The 20,864-nt window shown below is 43.9% G+C and overlaps 2 protein-coding genes across 3 annotated transcripts in view; one reads left to right on the forward strand and one right to left on the reverse strand.

The window, feature by feature from the left end:
* FAM110A (family with sequence similarity 110 member A) overlaps positions 1 to 20,864 on the reverse strand; it is a 190,522-nt gene that overhangs the window by 53,915 nt on the left and 115,743 nt on the right. The window lies entirely within an intron of this gene.
* LOC142466554 (actin-binding Rho-activating protein-like) lies at positions 3,522 to 8,763 on the forward strand. The gene is made up of 2 exons (XM_075571710.1): positions 3,522 to 3,935; positions 7,997 to 8,763. Exons 1-2 carry the CDS (start codon positions 3,765 to 3,767, stop codon positions 8,432 to 8,434), a joined length of 609 nt encoding a protein of 202 aa, XP_075427825.1. The 5' UTR covers positions 3,522 to 3,764; the 3' UTR covers positions 8,435 to 8,763.

A 20,864-nucleotide genomic window follows, 5' to 3' on the forward strand; every position in this document is an offset into this window, starting at 1 on the left:
GACAGGAGGAGGGTGGACAGGAGGGGGGGGGGGGGGGACTGATGTGAGTGGAGCGCCAGGGAGGTGATGTGAGTGGAGCGCCGGGGAGGTGATGTGAGTGGAGCGCCGGGGAGGTGATGTGAGTGGAGCGCCGGGGAGGTGAGGTGAGTGGAGCACCGGGGAGGGGAGTCAGCGCCGGGAAGGGGAGGGGAGTCAGCGCCGGGGAGGTGAGTCAGCGCCGGGGAGGGGAGGTGAGTGGAGCGCCGGGGAGGGGAGGTAAGTGGAGCACCGGGGAGGTGAGTCAGCGCCGGGGAGGGGAGGTGAGTCAGCGCCGGGGAGGTGAGTCAGCGCCGGGGAGGTGAGCGCTGGGGAGGTGAGTGAGCACCGGGGAGGTGAGTGAGCGCCGGGGAGGTGAGTGAGCACCGGGGAGGGGAGGTGAGTGAGCGCCAGGGAGGTGAGTCAGCGCCGGGGAGGTGAGTCAGCGCCGGGGAGGGGAGTCAGCGCCGGGGAGGTGAGTCAGCGCCGGGGAGGGGAGTCAGCGGCGGGGAGGGGAGTCAGCGCCGGGGAGGGGAGGTGAGTGTGATGGGGGGGGGGGGGAGAGGTGTGTGTGTGTGTGTGGCGCCGAGGGGGAAGAGAGTGGCAGTTGTGTGATGTCAAACCCACCAATCTGATTGGCCAGAGGCTGAGAACCAATCAGATTCACCGCAGATAGCACTAACCTTTCGATTTTATATATTAAGATATATATATATTACACACCAAAAATATAACTGGGTTGAACTGAACGAGGTTTAGATATGATCAAATATAATTTATTCCTTGAAGAAGGTGAACACACGAGATATACAAATAACAAACAAAATATGCACTTACTTAAAGTTGGAATTATGAAATAATCACGAATCTTGATTAGCAGTTCATACAGCAATCTCAGAATGACATGAAAGACAATAGCCATAGGCTGAGCCTGGTTCTTATACAATTATTTCCCATTGAACACAACCTAAACCCAGCCCCTCTCATAAATCAGTGGTGAGGTTGACAGTTTTCCTCAGAGTAAAACTCCTCCCACCCAAGGATGTTTAAAAACTGCTTTTCCTATCTAAATAACTTCATAACTTCAGTTCAGTGATACTTACTGGCACGCGACACATATTAATACATTCCGGCACGCATGACGCTCCTAATAAGACTAAATATTACTGTGTAATATTAAAATTAAGAGAGATATTAATATCTGTCTCTTAGTACCGGCTAGACATCATGTGTCTGTAATCCTTATGTGCGAATCAGTCCCACGAATACACATATGTAGCTTTTAGCACGTTCAGCCGAGGACATCTCATAATATTCTTATATTTAATAAGGTCACTCATTCTGATATCTCCTTGGGTACCGCACCCCTGGCCCCCATAACCCCTGGTCAATAAATCCTTTGAAGCAGGGACTCGTGTGTAGAGAACATTTGTCACAGGTGCTAGATTTCACACCCAATGCCCCAGACATGGGCCTAGCTGTCTCTACCAGCAAGATGTGTTAACATACACCAAACCCCCTCTGTACTTTTCACACCCAACTTCAATCAAGCCTGTTGAAGCCCAAATATTTCTGAAAAGACACCACATATTTGTATTTTCCTAAACTGCAGCTCATTAACCCCTTAAGCCCCAGTGTGTGTGTGTGTGGTGCAGACACTGGCACAGAAACAATACATTTATACAGGGGAATAAACAGTTGGATGGCTGAAGCAAGGCAAAAACACATTACTGGACCCCAGTCCAGTTAACCCCTTGCTTCCCAGGTGAGAGTAGAGGGTGGCCAAATGGGGTGTAACCCCTTTAATCCCGGACCAAATCCCCTCTCTCTTGACATCCTGTAAGAAGGCTATGAACCACTAAAGATCTCCCTCCCTGATCTCCTTTAATCTCTAGTGTCTGAAACGGTATATCTTGTTAGGAGAACTACCCCTCTTTTTTTTTTGCAAGACAACGATGAATAAAACGCTGTGGGATATGTTCCCCTAAAGGTGTTTGGAGGTTTTTGTGTATCAAAATGTGTCTCTTGCAGGGAAACTATATCTGCTTTTTGTTTCCAAACTCCCTGAGGGCCAATCTATTTGCGCTTAGCCCTTTAACATTCAGACACCAGTCTAATTGGGATTGGGTTCGAGATTTCAGTTGTTGGGTCCCTGGGAATCAATAGGTGTTATATCTTTCAGTCTTTGACGGTTGTGGATAGAGGGGAGGGAGGGATGTACAATGGGGGGGGGGGGGGGGGAAGAGCATCTCCCATTAATAAGGAGGGGATGAGAAACAAAAATTGGGTCATGGGGTTAGAGGAGTGCAACCTGCCACCTCTGTCTGGCGGCCAGTCCCTATTTGGCCTTGAGAGTGTGGATCTCATCACACAGGGGGTTACACTTGGTATATTTGATGGCCGGATTGCTATGGCTTTTACGGTAAGGGGTTAAGGTTTTGGTTTTAAGGGTAAGGGATTAAAGTTTTTGTGGTAAGGGGTTAAGGTTTTTAGGGTAAGGGGTTATGGTTTTTAGGGGAAGGGGTTGCGGTTTCTAGGGTCAGGGGTTAGGAGACACATTGATAAAGAACAAGACGTTCGAAACGCGTAGGAGGTTTTTCCCTATGCTGTACTTACTCCATTAAAGATTTTTTGTTACTTGGATCCTCTCCTGACTCCTGTTTTCGACGGTGCTCTACTCTTCTCATGTCTACTTGGATTCTACCAGCAGAAGCACGTCTTCCCTACAAGGAGGTGTTCGTGAGTTTACAGGCCTTATTGTTGCCTTATTGCCCCCAATGAAATTGAGTGTGGCGAGTCTTCTCATTCACTTTCGGTTTCCAGGGATTTATGGCGTTATCTGGTTATATGGACTGACTCACTGATATGTCATACACCTACCTATGTGTTTGGGAATTATTTATCATTTTATAGCTGGGTATTTGAGCATTCTGACAACGCTCTTTACTGTTAGGCGACGAATAAAAAACTGTCCCTGCAGCCAAATGTCCCGGCGTTGAAACGGCCGCGACTACTTGTCGTAGACCGGCCGGCGTATACCCAATACATATCACAGAACCAAAGTTTACAGCCACCAAGCACACAAAAAGCTCATTATGCCTTTGACCACCAAATGTCACAGATCCTAATCATACCAGCCAACCTGCTCCTATCAGGGAGATTTCCTAACATACAACTGAATTGCCAGGGGTTTAGGGTTTAGGTGACTTCTATCAGGGAGATTGTAGAATGAAGATACGTCTTTAAATTTGGAGTCCTCACATATGTTCTTGATTAAGCATAAAGGAAACATGATTAGGAAGTTTATGCAAGTCTTTAGCACCTTGCTGAACTTAAATCCTCTTGGCCATCAGACTGTAATCTAGTCTCACCCATCTGTGTCTCTGTAAGGTTCGCATGACATGCAGCCGGATCCCTGGGATGCCTTTCATATCTCAGGGATCATGGTGTCCCTCTATATAGAGCGCATGCTGATTTCATGCTCTGAACAGTCAGAGAAACATAACCTACAGTCGTCATTAGAGGACACGGTGTGAGATAGTACATGAAATAGGACTCACAGGGCATTCGGCTCCAGGACGAAAGGGGAACATTTGAACTATCTGCAGTGGTCTGAAGGCATCAGCATCAAAACGCAACCGTACACGGACCACTAGTCTGGCACCCCATGTATTAAACCTGCACACCGGGTCCGTTCCCCTGCACAGTACGTAGCTGGGTTGACCATTTCTTGGGGGTTAAAAGAAGCTATGGGAGATCATCTCAACTCCAGGACTTGCCGACCAGCACACATGTTAGAGAGTTGTGTTCCCAGTGAAGAGAAACCTACAGTACCAGAAAATATGGACGACAATAAACGACAACCCATTGGTGGGGCTTCTTCTGATGCCGAGAATCGCAGAAGGACCCTTCTGTCTCAGGTAAAGAACAGAATATTCTGTATCTCTATAGTCCAGTGTTTTTCAACAGGGGTTCCTAGGAACCCTTGGGTTCCCCGGGCACTCCTAAAGGGTACCCTGCACTTTCCTGGTCATTTGAAAATTGTACCAAATACAGAAGAGTTTACATTGCATCTAGTGTCGGACGCACTATTAGAGAGGGTTGGGGTTCCTTACAATGCATCTGATCACAGACGCGCTATTAGAGAGGGTTGGGGTTCCTTATAATGCATCTGATCTCAGACACGCTATTAGAGAGGGTTGGGGTTCCTTACAATGCATCTGATCTCAGACGCGCTATTAGAGAGGGTTGGGGTTCCTTACAATACATCTGATCTCAGACACGCTATTAGAGAGGGCTGGGGTTCCTTACAATGCATCTGATCTCAGACACGCTATTAGAGAGGGTTGGGGTTCCTTACAATGCATCTGATCTCAGACACGCTATTAGAGAGGGTTGGGGTTCCTTACAATGCATCTGATCTCGGACGCACTATTAGAGAGGGTCGGGGTGCCTTACAATGCATCTGATCTCAGACGCGCTATTAGAGAGGGTTGGGGTTCCTTACATTGCATCTGATCTCAGACGCGCTATTATAGAGGGTTGGGGTTCCTTACAATGCTTCTGATCTCAGACGCGCTATTAGAGAGGGCTGGGGTTCCTTACAATGCTTCTGATCTCAGACGCACTATTAGAGAGGGTTGGGGTTCCTTACAATGCATCTGATCTCAGACACACTATTAGAGAGGGTTGGGGTTCCTTACAATGCATCTGATCTCAGACACGCTGTTAGTGAAATTCTGCTGAACCCCATCCTTCTCTAATAGCGCGTCTGAGATCAGATGCATTGTAAGGAACCCCAACCCTCTCTAATAGCACGTCTGAGATCAGATGCATTGTAAGGAACCCCAGCCCTCTCTAATAGCATGTCTGAGATCAGATGCATTGTAATGAACCCCAACCCTCTCTAATAGCGCGTCTGAGATCAGATGCATTGTAATGAACCCCAACCCTCTCTAATAGCGTGTCTGAGATCAGATACATTGTAAGGAACCCCCAACCCTCTCTAATAGCGTGTCTGAGATCAGATACATTGTAAATTCTTCTGTATTTAGCACCATTTTCAAATGACCTGAAAATTGCAGGGAACTCTTTGTGTGTTCCTAGACACCCCTGTGGAAAAACACTGGCCTAGACACACATTGCAGAGCAATGCATTACGGATACAGAAGAGATAGCATGGTTGGGGGGGAGGGTATGTGTGTTTGCGTGTTTGCGTGTTATTGTGTTAGTATGTAAGTACAGGTCAGTAATATGTCGTTTTGCTTGTTGTCTTTTATTCAATGTTTAACATCTTTCAGTCTTAGAACAGAGGACCATATTTTATGATACAGAAAGAGGGGAGGGAAAGGAACATCCAAAAGAGTACAATTGAATTAATTGTATAACAAAATATATGTCCCTTACACCTCCCTTCTACTGACACTTCTCAAATGGCTGTAATATACTCAGGACAAGACTGGAGTGAAGTAAATGTATTTCCATTAAGAAGCACAAAATGAAATTGACTCTATGTCCACAATAACAGAAATATACTGAAATGGAAGATTTTCTACTTGAGTTTACATATATCACAAGTTAACTTTACGGTCAAGCAAACGTTAACAATGATCTGATTCTTCAAAGAAAAATTCATAAGTACCCCCCCCCCACAACCCCCCAAAAGAATTAACAGTTGCAGTTTTTACAATTGCGTGACTCATCTGAATTGTAACCATATACAGTAGGCAAATATGCTGTTCAATATCCAGGCTGGGGGTAGATAAATCTTGGACTGTAACCTCATACCTTCAATAAATATCGCATGGTAAAAGCTAATTATACTCCAATGTATTGGAACATCAGGGTGAGATAAAACTTGTTACTTACATCAGGGCGAGATTAGCCTTGTTTCCTACATCAGGGTGAGATAAGCCTTGTTACTTACATCAGGGTGAGATGAACCTTGTTTCCTACATCAGGGTGAGATAAGCCTTGTTACTTACATCAGGGTGAGATTAACCTTGTTTCCTACATCAGGGTGAGATAAAACTTGTTTCCTACATCAGGGTGAGATGAAACTTGTTTCCTGCATCAGGGTGAGATGAGCCTTGTTTCCTACATCAGGGTGAGATGAGCCTTGTTACTTACATCAGGGTGAGATAAACCTTGTTTCCTACATCAGGGTGAGATAAACCTTGTTGCTTACATCAGGGTGAGATAAACCTTGTTTCCTACATCAGGGTGAGATAAACCTTGTTTCCTACATCAGGGTGAGATAAACCTTGTTTCCTACATCAGGGTGAGATGAACCTTGTTACTTACATCAGGGTGAGATAAACCTTGTTTCCTACATCAGGGTGAGATAAACCTTGTTGCTTACATCAGGGTGAGATAAACCTTGTTTCCTACATCAGGGTGAGATAAACCTTGTTTCCTACATCAGGGTGAGATGAGCCTTGTTTCCTACATCAGGGTGAGATGAACCTTGTTTCCTACATCAGGGTGAGATAAAACTTGTTTCCTACATCAGGGTGAGATGAGCCTTGTTACTTACATCAGGGTGAGATAAACCTTGTTTCCTACATCAGGGTGAGATAAACCTTGTTGCTTACATCAGGGTGAGATAAACCTTGTTTCCTACATCAGGGTGAGATAAACCTTGTTTCCTACATCAGGGTGAGATGAGCCTTGTTTCCTACATCAGGGTGAGATGAACCTTGTTTCCTACATCAGGGTGAGATAAAACTTGTTTCCTACATCAGGGTGAGATGAAACTTGTTGCCTACATCAGGGTGAGATGAACCTTGTTTCCTACATCAGGGTGAGATAAACCTTGTTTCCTACATCAGGGTGAGATGAGCCTTGTTACTTACATCAGGGTGAGATAAACCTTGTTTCCTACATCAGGGTGAGATAAACCTTGTTTCCTACATCAGGGTGAGATGAAACGTGTTGCCTACATCAGGGTGAGATGAACCTTGTCTCCTACATCAGGGTGAGATGTACCTTGTTTCCTACATCAGGGTGTGATGAACCTTGTTTCCTACATCAGGGTGAGATGAACCTTGTTTCCTACATCAGGGTGATATGAAACTTGTTTCCTACATCAGGGTGAGATGAAACTTGTTGCTTACATCAGGGTGAGATGAAACTTGTTTCCTACATCAGGGTGAGATGAACCTTGTTTCCTACATCAGGGTGAGATGAACCTTGTTACCTACATCAGGGTGAGATGAAACTTGTTTCCTACATCAGGGTGAGATAAACCTTGTTTCCTACATCAGGGTGAGATGAACCTTGTTTCCTACATCAGGGTGAGATGAACCTTGTTTCCTACATCAGGGTGAGATGAACCTTGTTTCCTACATCAGGGTGAGATGAACCTTGTTTCCTACATCAGGGTGAGATAAACCTTGTTTCCTACATCAGGGTGAGATGAACCTTGTTTCCTACATCAGGGTGAGATGAACCTTGTTTCCTACATCAGGGTGAGATGAACCTTGTTTCCTACATCAGGGTGAGATGAACCTTGTTTCCTACATCAGGGTGAGATGAACCTTGTTGCTTACATCAGGGTGAGATGAACCTTGTTTCCTACATCAGGGTGAGATAAACCTTGTTTCCTACATCAGGGTGAGATGAAACTTGTTTCCTACATCAGGATGAGATGAAACTTGTTGCTTACATCAGGGTGAGATGAACCTTGTTTCCTACATCAGGGTGAGATGAAACTTGTTTCCTACATCAGGGTGAGATGAAACTTGTTGCTTACATCAGGGTGAGATAAACCTTGTTTCCTACATCAGGGTGAGATGAACCTTGTTTCCTACATCAGGGTGAGATGAAACTTGTTGCTTACATCAGGGTGAGATGAAACTTGTTTCCTACATCAGGGTGAGATAAACCTTGTTGCCTACATCAGGGTGAGATGAACCTTGTTGCTTTTCTTGCCCCATGGAACTGGTTTGCGCAAATGCCAATCTTCTCTCTTCTCTCCCAGATAAAGATTATAACTATGTCCGATTTACGGAGAAAGTGGCAGAGTCGGTCTGTGGAACACGAAGAGAAGCAGCGACGGAACCCATTCAGTGAAGACTTTGATCACAGACACGCCATGGAAGTCCGACTCCATAAGGGGGACCGCGGGTACGGCAGACCTGAGGAAGGCAGCAAGACAGAAGAGAGGGGCAAAAGAGCTATGCAGCACATACACAAGGAGATAGAGGAGCTGTGTCTCATTATAAGGGAGATGGGAGGGAGAGGGAGAGATGGGAGGATGAGGGTGACGTTTGGGAGGCTGTTCCAGCGATATGTACGAGTCTCAGATAAGGTGGTAGGGATCTTGCTGAGGGCCAGGAAACACCAGAAGCTGGAGTTTGAAGGGGAGATGCTCTGGCAGGGGGTCCATGATGATGTTATTATCACCCTGCGGGATTAGGTCAGAACTCCTTGTAGAGAATAAGTGATAGGAATGTAGGAGCGGAGACTCATATCAAGATACAAACCATTCGCTGCTGGATTCAATCCTTTTCATGTGGAAGAGACGCAGAACATGACGTTGTATACGCCACAGCAGCAGCCCAGATATGGCGAGGAGAATGAGGGTGCTCCAAAATCTCACCTAACACGACCCTTCTTATATATTTACATAGGGAATATGTTTATCTATTTTATAAAACTGCACTAACGACTATTCTTCCATGCGTTATCTCAGGAAATCGACACTTTATGTCAACTTCAATAAAAAATATATTTGTTGTCTGAAAAGCTTTACGTTAAATCACGATAAATGCTTATTTAAAAAAATATATAGATGGAGGAGAGGCTCAGTGAGTAAAGACACTGAGTGTGAAGCAGGGGAACCTGGTTCAATTCCCGGTGTCGGCTCCTTGTGACCTTGGGCAAGTCACTTTATCTCCCTGTGCCTCGGGCACCAAAACATAGATTGTAAGCTCCACGGGGCAGGGACCTGTGCCTGAAAAATGTCTCTGTAAAGCGCTATGTAAAACTAGCAGCGCTATACAAGAACATGCTATTATTAGATAGTTAAAATATTTATAATCGGGGGCGTGGCCAGGGGTCTGAGCGTGCTAGTCGCAGCTTGCTCTGCTCCTAAGGAAACCGACACCTATACCCGATCAAACCCGAAGATCGGGAGGCAAAACACCCCAAAACACACTTGCCACGGTGTGGCACAAGTTACAACACCTTTGGGCTCTCCCCAGCGTAATTGGAACTGGCCCCGCGGCTGCCAAATCGATCGCAGGTTCCCCCTCTGCCTCCAAGCTGATCCCAAGATGGCCGCCGGGACCGGGAGGCTGCATTAGAAACAGCCGATTCCGGACTCACGGAAGGAGGTGAGGGGTGTCCCTGCGCTTCACCGAGCTAGGCGGAGGTGCGCCGTTGCAGTCGGGGGTCGCCGCTCGCCCCCCCCTCACATAACCCTCTCTAATAAACTTATCCCCACACGCCCGTGCCCTGCCGGAGTAGCAAGATGGCGCCGGCTAAAGTGTGAGGCGCCGACAGCTGCCGATCGGAGGCGCGGCGGAACCGGAGTGGGTGCCTTCCCTTGTGGCTCCAGGGCCCTGTGAGCTCCGTGGGAGGAAGGGGGGGGGACGATCCACCCAGAGAGGGGAAGACTTACCACTCAGCGCGGCCCTGTTTGAGTGGTGGCCGGCGGCCATCTTGGTTCACCCATCTGGCACATCACTGCTGGGAGTAGCCGGCGGCCATCTTGGTTCACCCATCTGGCACATCAGTGCTGGGAGTAGCCGGCGGCCATCTTGGTCCACCCAACCAACACAGACACTGTTAAGAGATGGTTGGCGGCCACCTTGCTCCTCCCAAACAGCACAAACTGCATTTAAGTAAATAAAAGATAAAGTGACACTGAAAATAAAGAGCTGGAAGAAAGTGTTAATGAAAATTCACCCACTCTCCCTCCCCTACAAACCATTTTCACTGGGAGTCCCAACATCCTCCATTAACTTTCCACTGGGCCCAGTACAGTCTCTAAAATCGGCCCAGATGAGAAGGGGGAGAGCAAAATCACATGGAACAAAGGCTCAATTAAAAGCAACCATGGAACCGCTTCCAATGTTTGTGTGATCAGGTCTCCATAGGAATGAGGGGGCTTATTCCAATTTAACTTTTCTCTTTTTTTTTTTTTTTTTTGTGCTACATCACCTAAATATATTCAGCTCTATTCAAAGTCAAAAAACTTACCAAGAAAAAACAACAAACATGCCATCCACTAAACAAAAAAAACCGGTGGCCAGACGTGAGGCATCCCTTTTCTTCAAAAAACAAAATACCAAAGATCAAGAAGCGTCTACCGCAGGCGGAGACGCAGATTCAGATCTAGACTCTGGAGAAGAGACGGACGCTCCACTTACCCGCAAAGAAATGATGGGGTTTGTACAAGAACTAAAAAGCTCTTTCCACTCTGAGATGCAGAGCTTCCGCCGCAGCATCAGAGAGGAGATTGCGTCCATAGGTGACCGCATTGTGGACTTGGAGGAGAAAGTGGATAACACCGCCCTTGCACAGGAGACCCAAATGCGAGACATCGAGGAATTAAAAACTCAAGTCAAAACTATCTTCGAAAAACTGGAAGATACGGAGAACCGGTCAAGACGCAATAACCTGCGGATCAGAGGTATCCCGGAAGAAGTGGACAATGCCCAATTGGATGCTTATCTCACTCGGCTTTTCATGTCCCTGTTACCCGAAACATCGGATGAAAAACTTCAGATGGACAGAGCCCATAGGCTTCCTAGGCCGAAAGGCCTAGACCCAGCAAAGCCACGAGATGTGATCACTCGCCTACACTATTTCCGTATTAAAGAAGAAATACTGAGAGCCGCTAGAACCACCCCAAAGATAGAGCAGGATAATGTTCCACTCCTCATCTTCCCGGACTTGGCTCAAACCACGCTGAATAAACGGAGAATGTTCACGCAGATCACCAACTCACTGCGGAACAATAAAATCCGCTATCGCTGGGGTTTCCCGTGCAAAATTTTGTTCACTCATCAAGAGACGATGTACATCCTACTCTCACCTGAAGAAGGTGAGGAAAAACTACGATCATTGGGCTTACTCGAACCAGAGGATCCGGAGGCCTCTCAAAAGCCTCGTCATTCACCTAAGGCACAACGCCAGGCATGGGTGAAAACACCAACCTCTGGGCGAGCAAAGACCCAACCCACTTGAAGAACTAGAGCTGGATACTTATTTAACACCCATTTAAGATGGCAGACAAGCCACAACGTGGTCTGGACTTAAGGTACTCACCGAGACGTGGCCCACTCCAGTAACCCACCTAAAATCTAACCAACACTTGAGGTACCTGGAACACATCGACCAACTCGGTCAAGCCACAATGACCACGACAAGTCCCAAAATCTAGGTTATTTCCTTGTTCATAGTGAAACTATTCTCCCAAGTTATCCACAAGTTCGAATCATTCAAAGTTGGACAATCAGTTTGAACTAACCCGAACACTTAAAAGGACTGACATACAATGTTTGTTTGGAACTGTTTTCTAGACAAAATTGTATTTGTAATATAAGTTTATATGTTGTCTATAATAGAATTGGTCTCCAAAAGTTCAGCTACCAATTCTCTATTACAGGTTAAAATATTAAAGGTTACGTTTTAGGTAATTTTTCCATGTTATTTATCCCTCTCCCCCTGTAAAATACGAATGCAGAGTCTGCCAAACTATAGTTGCCAGTCAACCCTACTCAATGCCTTTAAAATTGAGAAAAGACATGTTGCTGTAAACAGTTATAGCGTTTAATGCCCCCCATTCTTGCTTTTACTTCCCTGATGTGTAAGATCACACACACAACCCACCCCGTACTCTATGGGGTGATTTTGTTTTCCCTTTTCGAAAGTTTAGCTCCTAAACAACGGAGCACTGCGACGTCAAGCCGCTGGGCCACTGCCCGCCCCCCTCACGTTCATTTAACCTGTGAGTGCGAGAGACTTGCACCACAGGTCCTACCATGGCTGGTCCCCCCAAACAATGTTTGGAAGCCGGGGTCCTCGGTTTACCCCTCCCCTCCCTCTCTATCCCTCCCCTCCAAGTTTTGCAAGCATTTGCCACTACCATGTAATAATATGTATATCTCTCGTTGTATATGTTCCCATACCAGATTGTTTCCAAAGACAGATGTACCGACTCTTCAGCTGTATGTAAGTTATCACTCTGTTCATTTGTATTATAGAACCTTGAACCACTACCATGCCGATTAATATAATATCCCAAAACACCAAGGGCTTAAACACCCCCCGAAAGAGACGTATTGCTCTCTCGGAAGCCAAAAGACTGGCAGGAGATATAATCTTGCTACAAGAAACTCATTTGAAAAAAGAGGATCAGTCGCTGCTGTTCAGCAATGACTACCCCCTAATCTACCACTCATCAGCTCCCACGAAAAAAAATGGCGTAGCAACACTTTTCCATAAAAATTTAAACTTCAAAGTAGACAAAATTAAAAATGATCACGCTGGGAGAATTCTAATTATTACAGGGTCACTGGACTCCACTGATATAACAATAGTCAACACCTATGCCCCCAATGAAAATCAAGAGTCCTTTTTCCAGGAACTAACAAATTTAATTCTCTCTGTCCAGAAAGGTCTTTTAATTTTAGCAGGAGATCTAAACGCAATTATGGACCCAAATCTAGATAAATCTCCCAGTCCCCCCCCGCCACAAAAAATAGCCCCCCCCACTCGGGGACTTGTATCTATGACCAAGGATCTATTGTTGGTAGACTCCTGGAGATTAGTCAATAGCAATGTAAAGGATTTCTCCTTTTTCTCTCACCCCCATAATAGCTATTCTCGAATTGACTATATCCTAATAGACCAACAAATTAGCAATAATATTTCCTCAGCAGTAATTGCCCCCTCTGCTTGGTCAGACCACTCTACGCTTATAACCAAATTGGCTGGCCTCACGTCCAAAAATAAAACAAGGTCGTGGTCCCTGAATGAATCCCTACTACTGAACCCACAAAATCTCCAACTAATAGAAAAAGAACTGGCCCAATACTTTGAATTAAACAATACCCCAGAGGTTTCCTCTTTTACCCTTTGGGAGGCCCACAAATCAGTGATAAGAGGCAAACTGATTGCCCTGGCTTCTCAGAAAAAAAAAGAAAAAACAAAACAAATTGAAACACTAACACAAAAATTATCAGAACTAGAATCTACCCACAAGTCAAATCCATCTCGGAAAAATTATAGGCAGATAATCTCAGTGAGGGGCGAACTAAACCTTTTGTTAGTGTCAAACGCAGAAAGAGCTATAAGATGGAGCCAACAGAAGTACTATGAAAAAAGTAATAAAGCAGATAGAATGTTGGCACGCAAATTAAAGCAAAAACAAGCTAAGGCTAAAATTCACAACATCTACACTAAAAATGGCTCAGTATCTCACAACCCCAAAATCATAAGCGATGCATTTAGGGACTACTACACATCCCTTTACAATCTACCAGGCCCAGTGGGAGACTCGGCTAAAGAGAAAAGAGCAATAAAAATTCTAAATTATCTAGCAAAATGCCGACTCCCTACTCTAGACCCAAACGACATCACAAACCTTGAAAAAACTATAGAGCCCCTGGAAATTATGGAAGCAATAAAATCCCTGAAAATTGGGAAGGCCCCTGGTCCGGATGGATTCTCTAATCTTTATTACAAGAAATATTCCACAACTCTCCTCCCATTTCTTACCAAAGTCTTCAATGAGATGACACTAGGCGCTCCCCCTCCTAGAGACATGCTTCAAGCTACCATAGTGGTAATCCCCAAAGAGGGGAAAGATCCCCTACTGTGCTCTAGCTACAGACCTATTTCGCTATTAAATACAGATTTAAAACTATACGCAAAGATTCTGGCCAATAGATTAAATAGTATCCTCCCTAAATTGATTCATCCGGACCAGGTGGGGTTTGTCCTGGGCAGACAAGCCCTTGATAACACAAGGAGGACAGTGAATCTAATACACGTAGCAAATCTCACGAAGTGCCCATCTCTATTACTTTCTTTAGACGCTGAAAAAGCGTTCGATCGATTAGATTGGCAGTTTATGTCAGCTACGCTTTCGCAGATGGGATTCACAGCCAAAATTTTAAATAGTATAAACACACTATACTCCACACCAACGGCCACTGTAAGGACGAACAGCTCTCTGTCTGACCCCTTTCCAATATTAAATGGAACCAGGCAGGGTTGTCCGCTCTCACCTTTATTGTTTGCCTTAGCCATAGAACCATTAGCATGCCAGATAAGGATGAACCCCAATATTGCGGGTATTTCTGTTGGCCAGGAAGAATTCAAAATAGCTCTTTTTGCGGACGATATTCTATTGACACTTTCAAAACCCCTCACATCCCTCCCTAACCTTTTCCATGTATTATCAGAATTCGGCTCACTTTCAGGTTATAAAATTAATCATTCCAAATCCATGGCCCTTAGTTTAAACCTCCCTAAAGAATTAGTAAAATTACTCCAACTAAATTTTGACTTTAAATGGAATGCGAACCATATTAAATATCTAGGGGTGCAACTAACAAAACATTATTCGACCCTATACAACGCAAATTTTAAACCCTTTTTTGAGCAGATAGTCAAGGACTTAGCCAATTGGAACCCATATATAATATCCTGGTTTGGGAGAATAACCACTATTAAAATGAACATTTTACCTCGACTCCTCTACCTCTTCCAAACCCTCCCGGTTAAAATCTGTCAGAAAGATCTAAACAATATTCAGAAGAAAATTTTGAAATTTGTCTGGCAAAACAGGCGACCTAGAGTCCGCAAAGATATTCTTTATAAGTCCAAATTAGAAGGAGGCTTAGCTCTTCCGAACTTACAAAACTACTATAGAGCAGCTCAATTAGGGCAACTTGTTAGCTGGCATTCAAACACAACCGAAAGGAGGTGGGTCGAGATAGAGGATTTGATCTGTTCCCCATGCAAAATAAAAAATCTTCTCTGGCTCAACAAAAAGTCTAGACCACCCGAGAGTCTCAAGAACCCGGTGATATCCTTTGCCTGTAATCTTTGGGACTCCCTCAAATCCAAGTTTCAACTAACTGGTTCCCCTTCCCTCATGCAACCCCTATTCTCGGACCCCTCCCTTCCTTTTTACACAGAAAACCCACTCTCCCATACCTGGGTTCAAAAAGGACTCACGAGAGTCAAGGATATTCTCACTCAAGGGAAAGTCCCCCCATTCGCTTCTTTACAAACGAATTATGACATCCCCACGGCCGACTTTTTCAGATTTCTCCAGGTTAGGCATTATATCCAATCAGTCTACAAATCAGGTCAACCCCAGGCTTTGGCTTTATTTGAAGACTGGTGTCTACACCAGCCCCATATGAAGGGCATTACCTCCAGAGTATATCAAAGTTTATCCTCTATCAAGAGCAACCAAACCCCCGATAACTATATGGTATCCTGGGAAAAAGATCTTAATGTCTGTATAGATCTCGATATTTGGAAAGACATCTGGGAAGCTGCCTCCAAAAATTCATCGTGCGTTGTAATAAAAGAGAATATTTACAAGTTAATATACAGATGGTACATGACTCCTGCCAGACTGCACTCTTTTCTCCCAGGGGTCTCCCCACTATGCTGGCGTGGTTGTGGCGAAGTTGGGGATATTCTGCATATATTCTGGTCATGTCCCAAAATCCAACAAACTTGGACAGAAGTGTTCACCTTAATACACAAGATCCTAGATATCACTGTCCCACATGACCCAGTATATATATTGTTAGGCAAGCCAATAGCCAATATTCCCCGAAAAAAAGCTAGAGTACTAACCCAAATGTTAAATGCTACACGGTGTACAATTGCCAAAAATTGGAAACAACCTGCCCCCCCATCCTTAAACCAAATAAACAATAAAATTTGGCATATAGTTTATATGGAAAAACTCTCAGCCTATCTGAATGGCTCGACCTCACAATTCTCTGAGATTTGGGCTCCTTGGCTTCGCCATGCAGGTATATCCCCATACATAGATTAGAATACTTGGAACAGAGTGATATATGTGACAGTTAAATTGTTGTGTACAATGCTATATTTTTACAAATGCTATCCCTTCCCCCCCTCCCCTATCCCCCCTTTTATATGTTATATGTTTTGTTAATTTTTCTTTTGTATGAAAAAAAATGTTTAATAAAAATTTAAGTAAAAAAAAAAAAAATATTTATAATCTGCAAAAATAAAGTTTCAAAATGGTTAAAAAAAAAATACTTAACTATTTAAATTGCCGGCACCCTGTGAATCACATAAAAGCACTGTTTACATGACATGGATGTGTCACTAATATTATTTTAATACCTAATTTCCCCAGTTTCATACAAACATGCAGACATGACTAAGTTATTCTGGTGCAGCAAATAGCCCCACATTGCTTTTTAAAACAGGATCATGTTTATTTCTATCAACCTGGTGCTCTATCGATAATGGGGTGTAGAAAGTTTGTGTCTGCTGCCACTTTCCTCTCTTTGGGTTGTGTAGACCCGACAGTTCTGAGGAATCAGAAAATCAAATACAATCTTCAGTCATTCCCCCTCTGTGCAAAGTAAAGACATGTGTGCAGTGTTATGGAGAACAGCGCTCTCTGGTGGTACATAGTATGCTGCACACAGTAAGTAGGAAGCATTGATAAACATTCAACAAGTCTTCTACTGTATCCTATTTCCCAAAGGGCATTTTGGAATATAGATTCACCCTGCGGGTCTCTTGTACACTCATTGTATAAACTCACAGCACCTTCTGAGTGACCTTACTCACAGGAGGTTAGACAAATCAAGTGAATCCTGTTCTGCCTTACTTTACACCGTGGATTACTCAGAGAAATAGCTCATATTTTCTGTGGCCAACCATGCAGATATTATACAGTTCACAAATGTGTCAAAACAACTGTCTGTGAATAGGTTACTGGCTCTGCACTTCTTTAACCCAGGCTGTGCTGAAAAGCTGTGTAACGCGACAGGCATAATCTTGTAGGGATCCATGTTAAAATGGACAAGCAAAGCGACACTGCATGCTCATTTGCATGACATTACCCAGAATCCCTGGCTGCAGTGTATATTAAGAGATAATGGGGGATGACAGGGTTGTGGACCTGCCTGAGGCATGTGAATGTGCTCGCACGTGGTGCAATTAGAATTTCATTTATATTTTTATATTGGAGTTCTGTCATTAAAGCCCTCTGCTTGATTTCATTTCGGTGACGTTTAATACTTGTTTTTACATTTCTTGGCTGTTGGAACAAAATGAGGAATACAGTCAGGATGTAGGAATGGTCGTATGCTGTATCAGACACAAGATATTTATTACCTGTTCAAAGTGCGAAGCGCGATCGAGGTGATTAAGAATATATGTCAATATGCTGTGAGCACGATTGCTTATTTTTCTTTGTAGCCAGAAACGTTCAGAGAAGGGGAACAATTAATGCAGTTCATGTTTTGGAACAGAATTTATACTACCCACCTCCGTGGCTCTGTGACATTGAGAAACTTCAGCACAGTCCCTGTGCTCTAACACGAATCCCCGGGCATTCTCATTTATAACAGCATTGTATCTCCGTGGATATTGAAGACTTTGTTGGGTAGCATCAGGGGTATGTTTTAGGATCTATTGCGACCCTGGGTATCACTACAGTCACAATTTCTCTCTGGTCTTGCCGTGCTCCTTACATGCCTGACTTATTATAACTTCCCAGTACTAATTGCAGGATCTTTGCCCATTGCCTTGCGGAATATTATTGCCCAAATTGCCCATCTCCCAGGGGGAAGGGGGGGGGGGGGAAGTGCTCCTTTTCTCCTTGTAAAACTAGAATATATTCTAATGCAGTTATATATTATCATAACTTGTGCCCAAGTTTCAACATACTTGAAAACGAGAGGTAACTATCAATGTATTACTTCATAGGGTTGCCAGGTATCCAGTATTGAACCAGGCTGTCCAGTATTTGGACACTGTATAGTAATAAATGAGAGGTAGCACAGGACATGTACGTGCCCGATATTACCTCGCCAGACATAGTGACCTGACCGGCTTCGGAGTCCGTGGGATTTCCCCGAGAAGGGAGAGAGAAGGGCTGTTGATAGGAGGGCTGGGCAGCTTCCACCATCCTGATTGGCTGCATTACCCAGCAGCTGCCAATCAGGAGTAGGTGTCAGGAGCCTGGGGGTGGGGCCAGGGAGAGGTGGAAACATCATGGAGCAGAGAGAAGTGAGTGTGTGTGTGTGTGTGTGTGTGTGTGTCTCTAGTGCGTTGCACCTTTCACCATTATGTCCAGTATTTTTGGAGAAGCCACCTGGCAACCCTACTTCCTTATAAAACATGTTACAAATAAATAAAAGACTAAAACGGTCACAAATAAGGTACAGAAAAATCAAACATTATTTTCAATATTCATAGTTTGTTCTCTCCTGAAATATTGGAATGACAAGAATGTCACGCATGTATGTCTCTACATAACAATGTGAATTATCTAAGCTTAGTGGTCGCAGTGGAAAGAAAAATAATAAAACTCACAAATCTCTATAATCACCCATCTAAACTGCAGGAGGAGGATAGAAAAATATAAATATTTCAGGAAACAAATAGTACGATGCTTTAGGCATTCTTCATGGAAGGATCATTGACAATAGGCCATACATAAGATTAAATTGATATAATTCTGCACATGGTAAAGTGTCTACAGCAGAAGTGGGCAACTCCAGTCCGCACGGCCACCAACAGGTCAGGTTGTCAGGATATCCCTGCTTCAGCACAGGTGGCTCAATCAGTGGCTCGGTCATAGTGACGGAGCCACCTGTGCTGCAGCAGGGATATCCTAAAAACCTGACCTGTTGGTGGCCGTGAGGACTGGAGTTTGCAAAATGTTTCCATTAGATTTGATGAGTTACAATTGGGTATTACAGCAGTAATATAAAGCTAACCATATTTATATATATATATATCTATATATATATATCTATATATATATATATATATATATATAGATATATATATAATGTGTGTGTATATAAAATGAGGGTGCATATCATATATATATATGTCTATTTATATAGCGCCATTAATGTACATAGCGCTTCACAGCAGTAATATATGTGACAATCATATAAATAATATAAATAACACATAAAGGGGAGAAGTGCTTCAGACATAAAAGTAACATTTAGGAAAATAAGAGCTTCCGGAGAGCTTACAATCTAATTTGTTGGTAGGAAGAACGTACAGAGGCAGTAGGAGGGCGTTCTGGTAAGTGCGTCTGCAGGGGGCCAAGGTTAATGTATGAGGTGTTAATTATCAGCCATGGAGCTACTCATATGCGTCCTTAAAGCTGCAGTTCAGTCTATATCCTGCATGTGTGTTTTTTTTTAATAAATCAGTTCTGTAGTAAGAAAAAATACGTTTAGCATTTTCGGTTTTTAAAAAAACAACTTTGAAAGACCAATTTTCTTGTATTCTATTTTAACAAGCATTTGCTTAGGCACTGCCCCTTCATGGCCTGTCACAAACCCAGGCACACCCCTTTGTCAGCACTGCCCTCCCTCTCTCTAAACGTGCACTAGCATCTGGTCACATGATCTTCCTCATAGAGTACATTCAAGGAAGCTGGAGAAAAGGGATCAGCCATGCATAGCAGCTCGGATAGGCGATTTCAAACTTATTACAGTGTTTATTCCATTCATTGCACGTGTATATAATGTAAAATTGTAATAATTCCATTTATAGCAAACGTGTATATGTGAATATTATTTAGATGTATATGTATGTTACTGAAATGTGGAGTGAGTGTGTAGGTAAATACACACAATACACTTCCACTGCATATATATATATATATATATATATATATATATATATATATATATATATATATATATATATATTATATATATTATATATTATATATGTATGTATATGTGAAGTTATGTGAGTAAAAAAGTGACAAAAACCCTCCATAGCAAGGCAAATAGCAAATGGAAATATTACTGTATGCTCATTTGTATGTATATATATATTTATATACACACACACTTCAAATACGGATAGTGATTCACGTAAATGATATATATATTCACTTTCTGGGAGTATAAGAGTGACTGTCCTGTTGTTCCTTTTTTTGTATCCATCATTGAATGGTATGCACCCTCTCTTTACGTTTATTTTATACTAGCTGAGAGACCCGGCGTTGCCCGGGATGTAATGTTCCCGCTCCTCTCTCTCTCCTCACCCCTCCCCCTCTCTCTGTTTGTCCCCCATTCACATCAATCCAGTTCCCCCCCTCCCTCCTTTACAGCTTCATGCAGTGTGTGTGCGTCAGTCATTGTGTGTGCGTCAGTCAGTCAGTGTGTGTGCGCGCGCGTCAGTGAGTCTGACGCAGAAACACAAACACACACACAGACTGACTGACGCACACACACACACAGTCAGTGTGTGCGTGTGTGTGTGCCTCAGTCAGTCAGTGTGTGCGTGCGGCAGTCAGTCAGTCAGTGTGTGGGTGTGGGGGTGTGCGCGCGCGCGCGTCAGTAAGTGTGTGTGTGTCAGTGTGTGTGTGTGTGTCAGTCAGTGTGTGTCAGTCAGTGTGTGTGTGTGTGTGTGTGTGTGTGTCAGTGTGTGTGTGTGTGTGTCAGTGTGTGTGTGTGTGTGTGTGTCAGTGTGTGTGTGTGTGTGTGTGTCAGTGTCAGTGTGTGTGTGTGTGTCAGTGTCAGTGTGTGTGTGTGTCAGTGTATGTGTGTGTGTACCATTCATTGTGTGTGTGCGCGCGCGCGTCAGTCTGTGTGTGTGCGCGCGTGGGTGTGGGGGTGTGC

This window comes from Ascaphus truei, chromosome 15, assembly GCF_040206685.1.
Source record: "Ascaphus truei isolate aAscTru1 chromosome 15, aAscTru1.hap1, whole genome shotgun sequence".
Classification (NCBI taxonomy): Eukaryota; Metazoa; Chordata; class Amphibia; order Anura; family Ascaphidae; genus Ascaphus; species Ascaphus truei.

What these genes read in the sequence shown, in the direction of transcription:
- LOC142466554 (XM_075571710.1), top strand. Translation starts at nt 3,765, where the DNA reads ATGGGAGATCATCTCAACTCCAGGACTTGCCGACCAGCACACATGTTA. An exon ending in GAAGGACCCTTCTGTCTCAG is followed by an intron (nt 3,936 to 7,996) that starts GTAAAGAACAGA and finishes CTTCTCTCCCAG; the next exon opens with ATAAAGATTATAACTATGTC.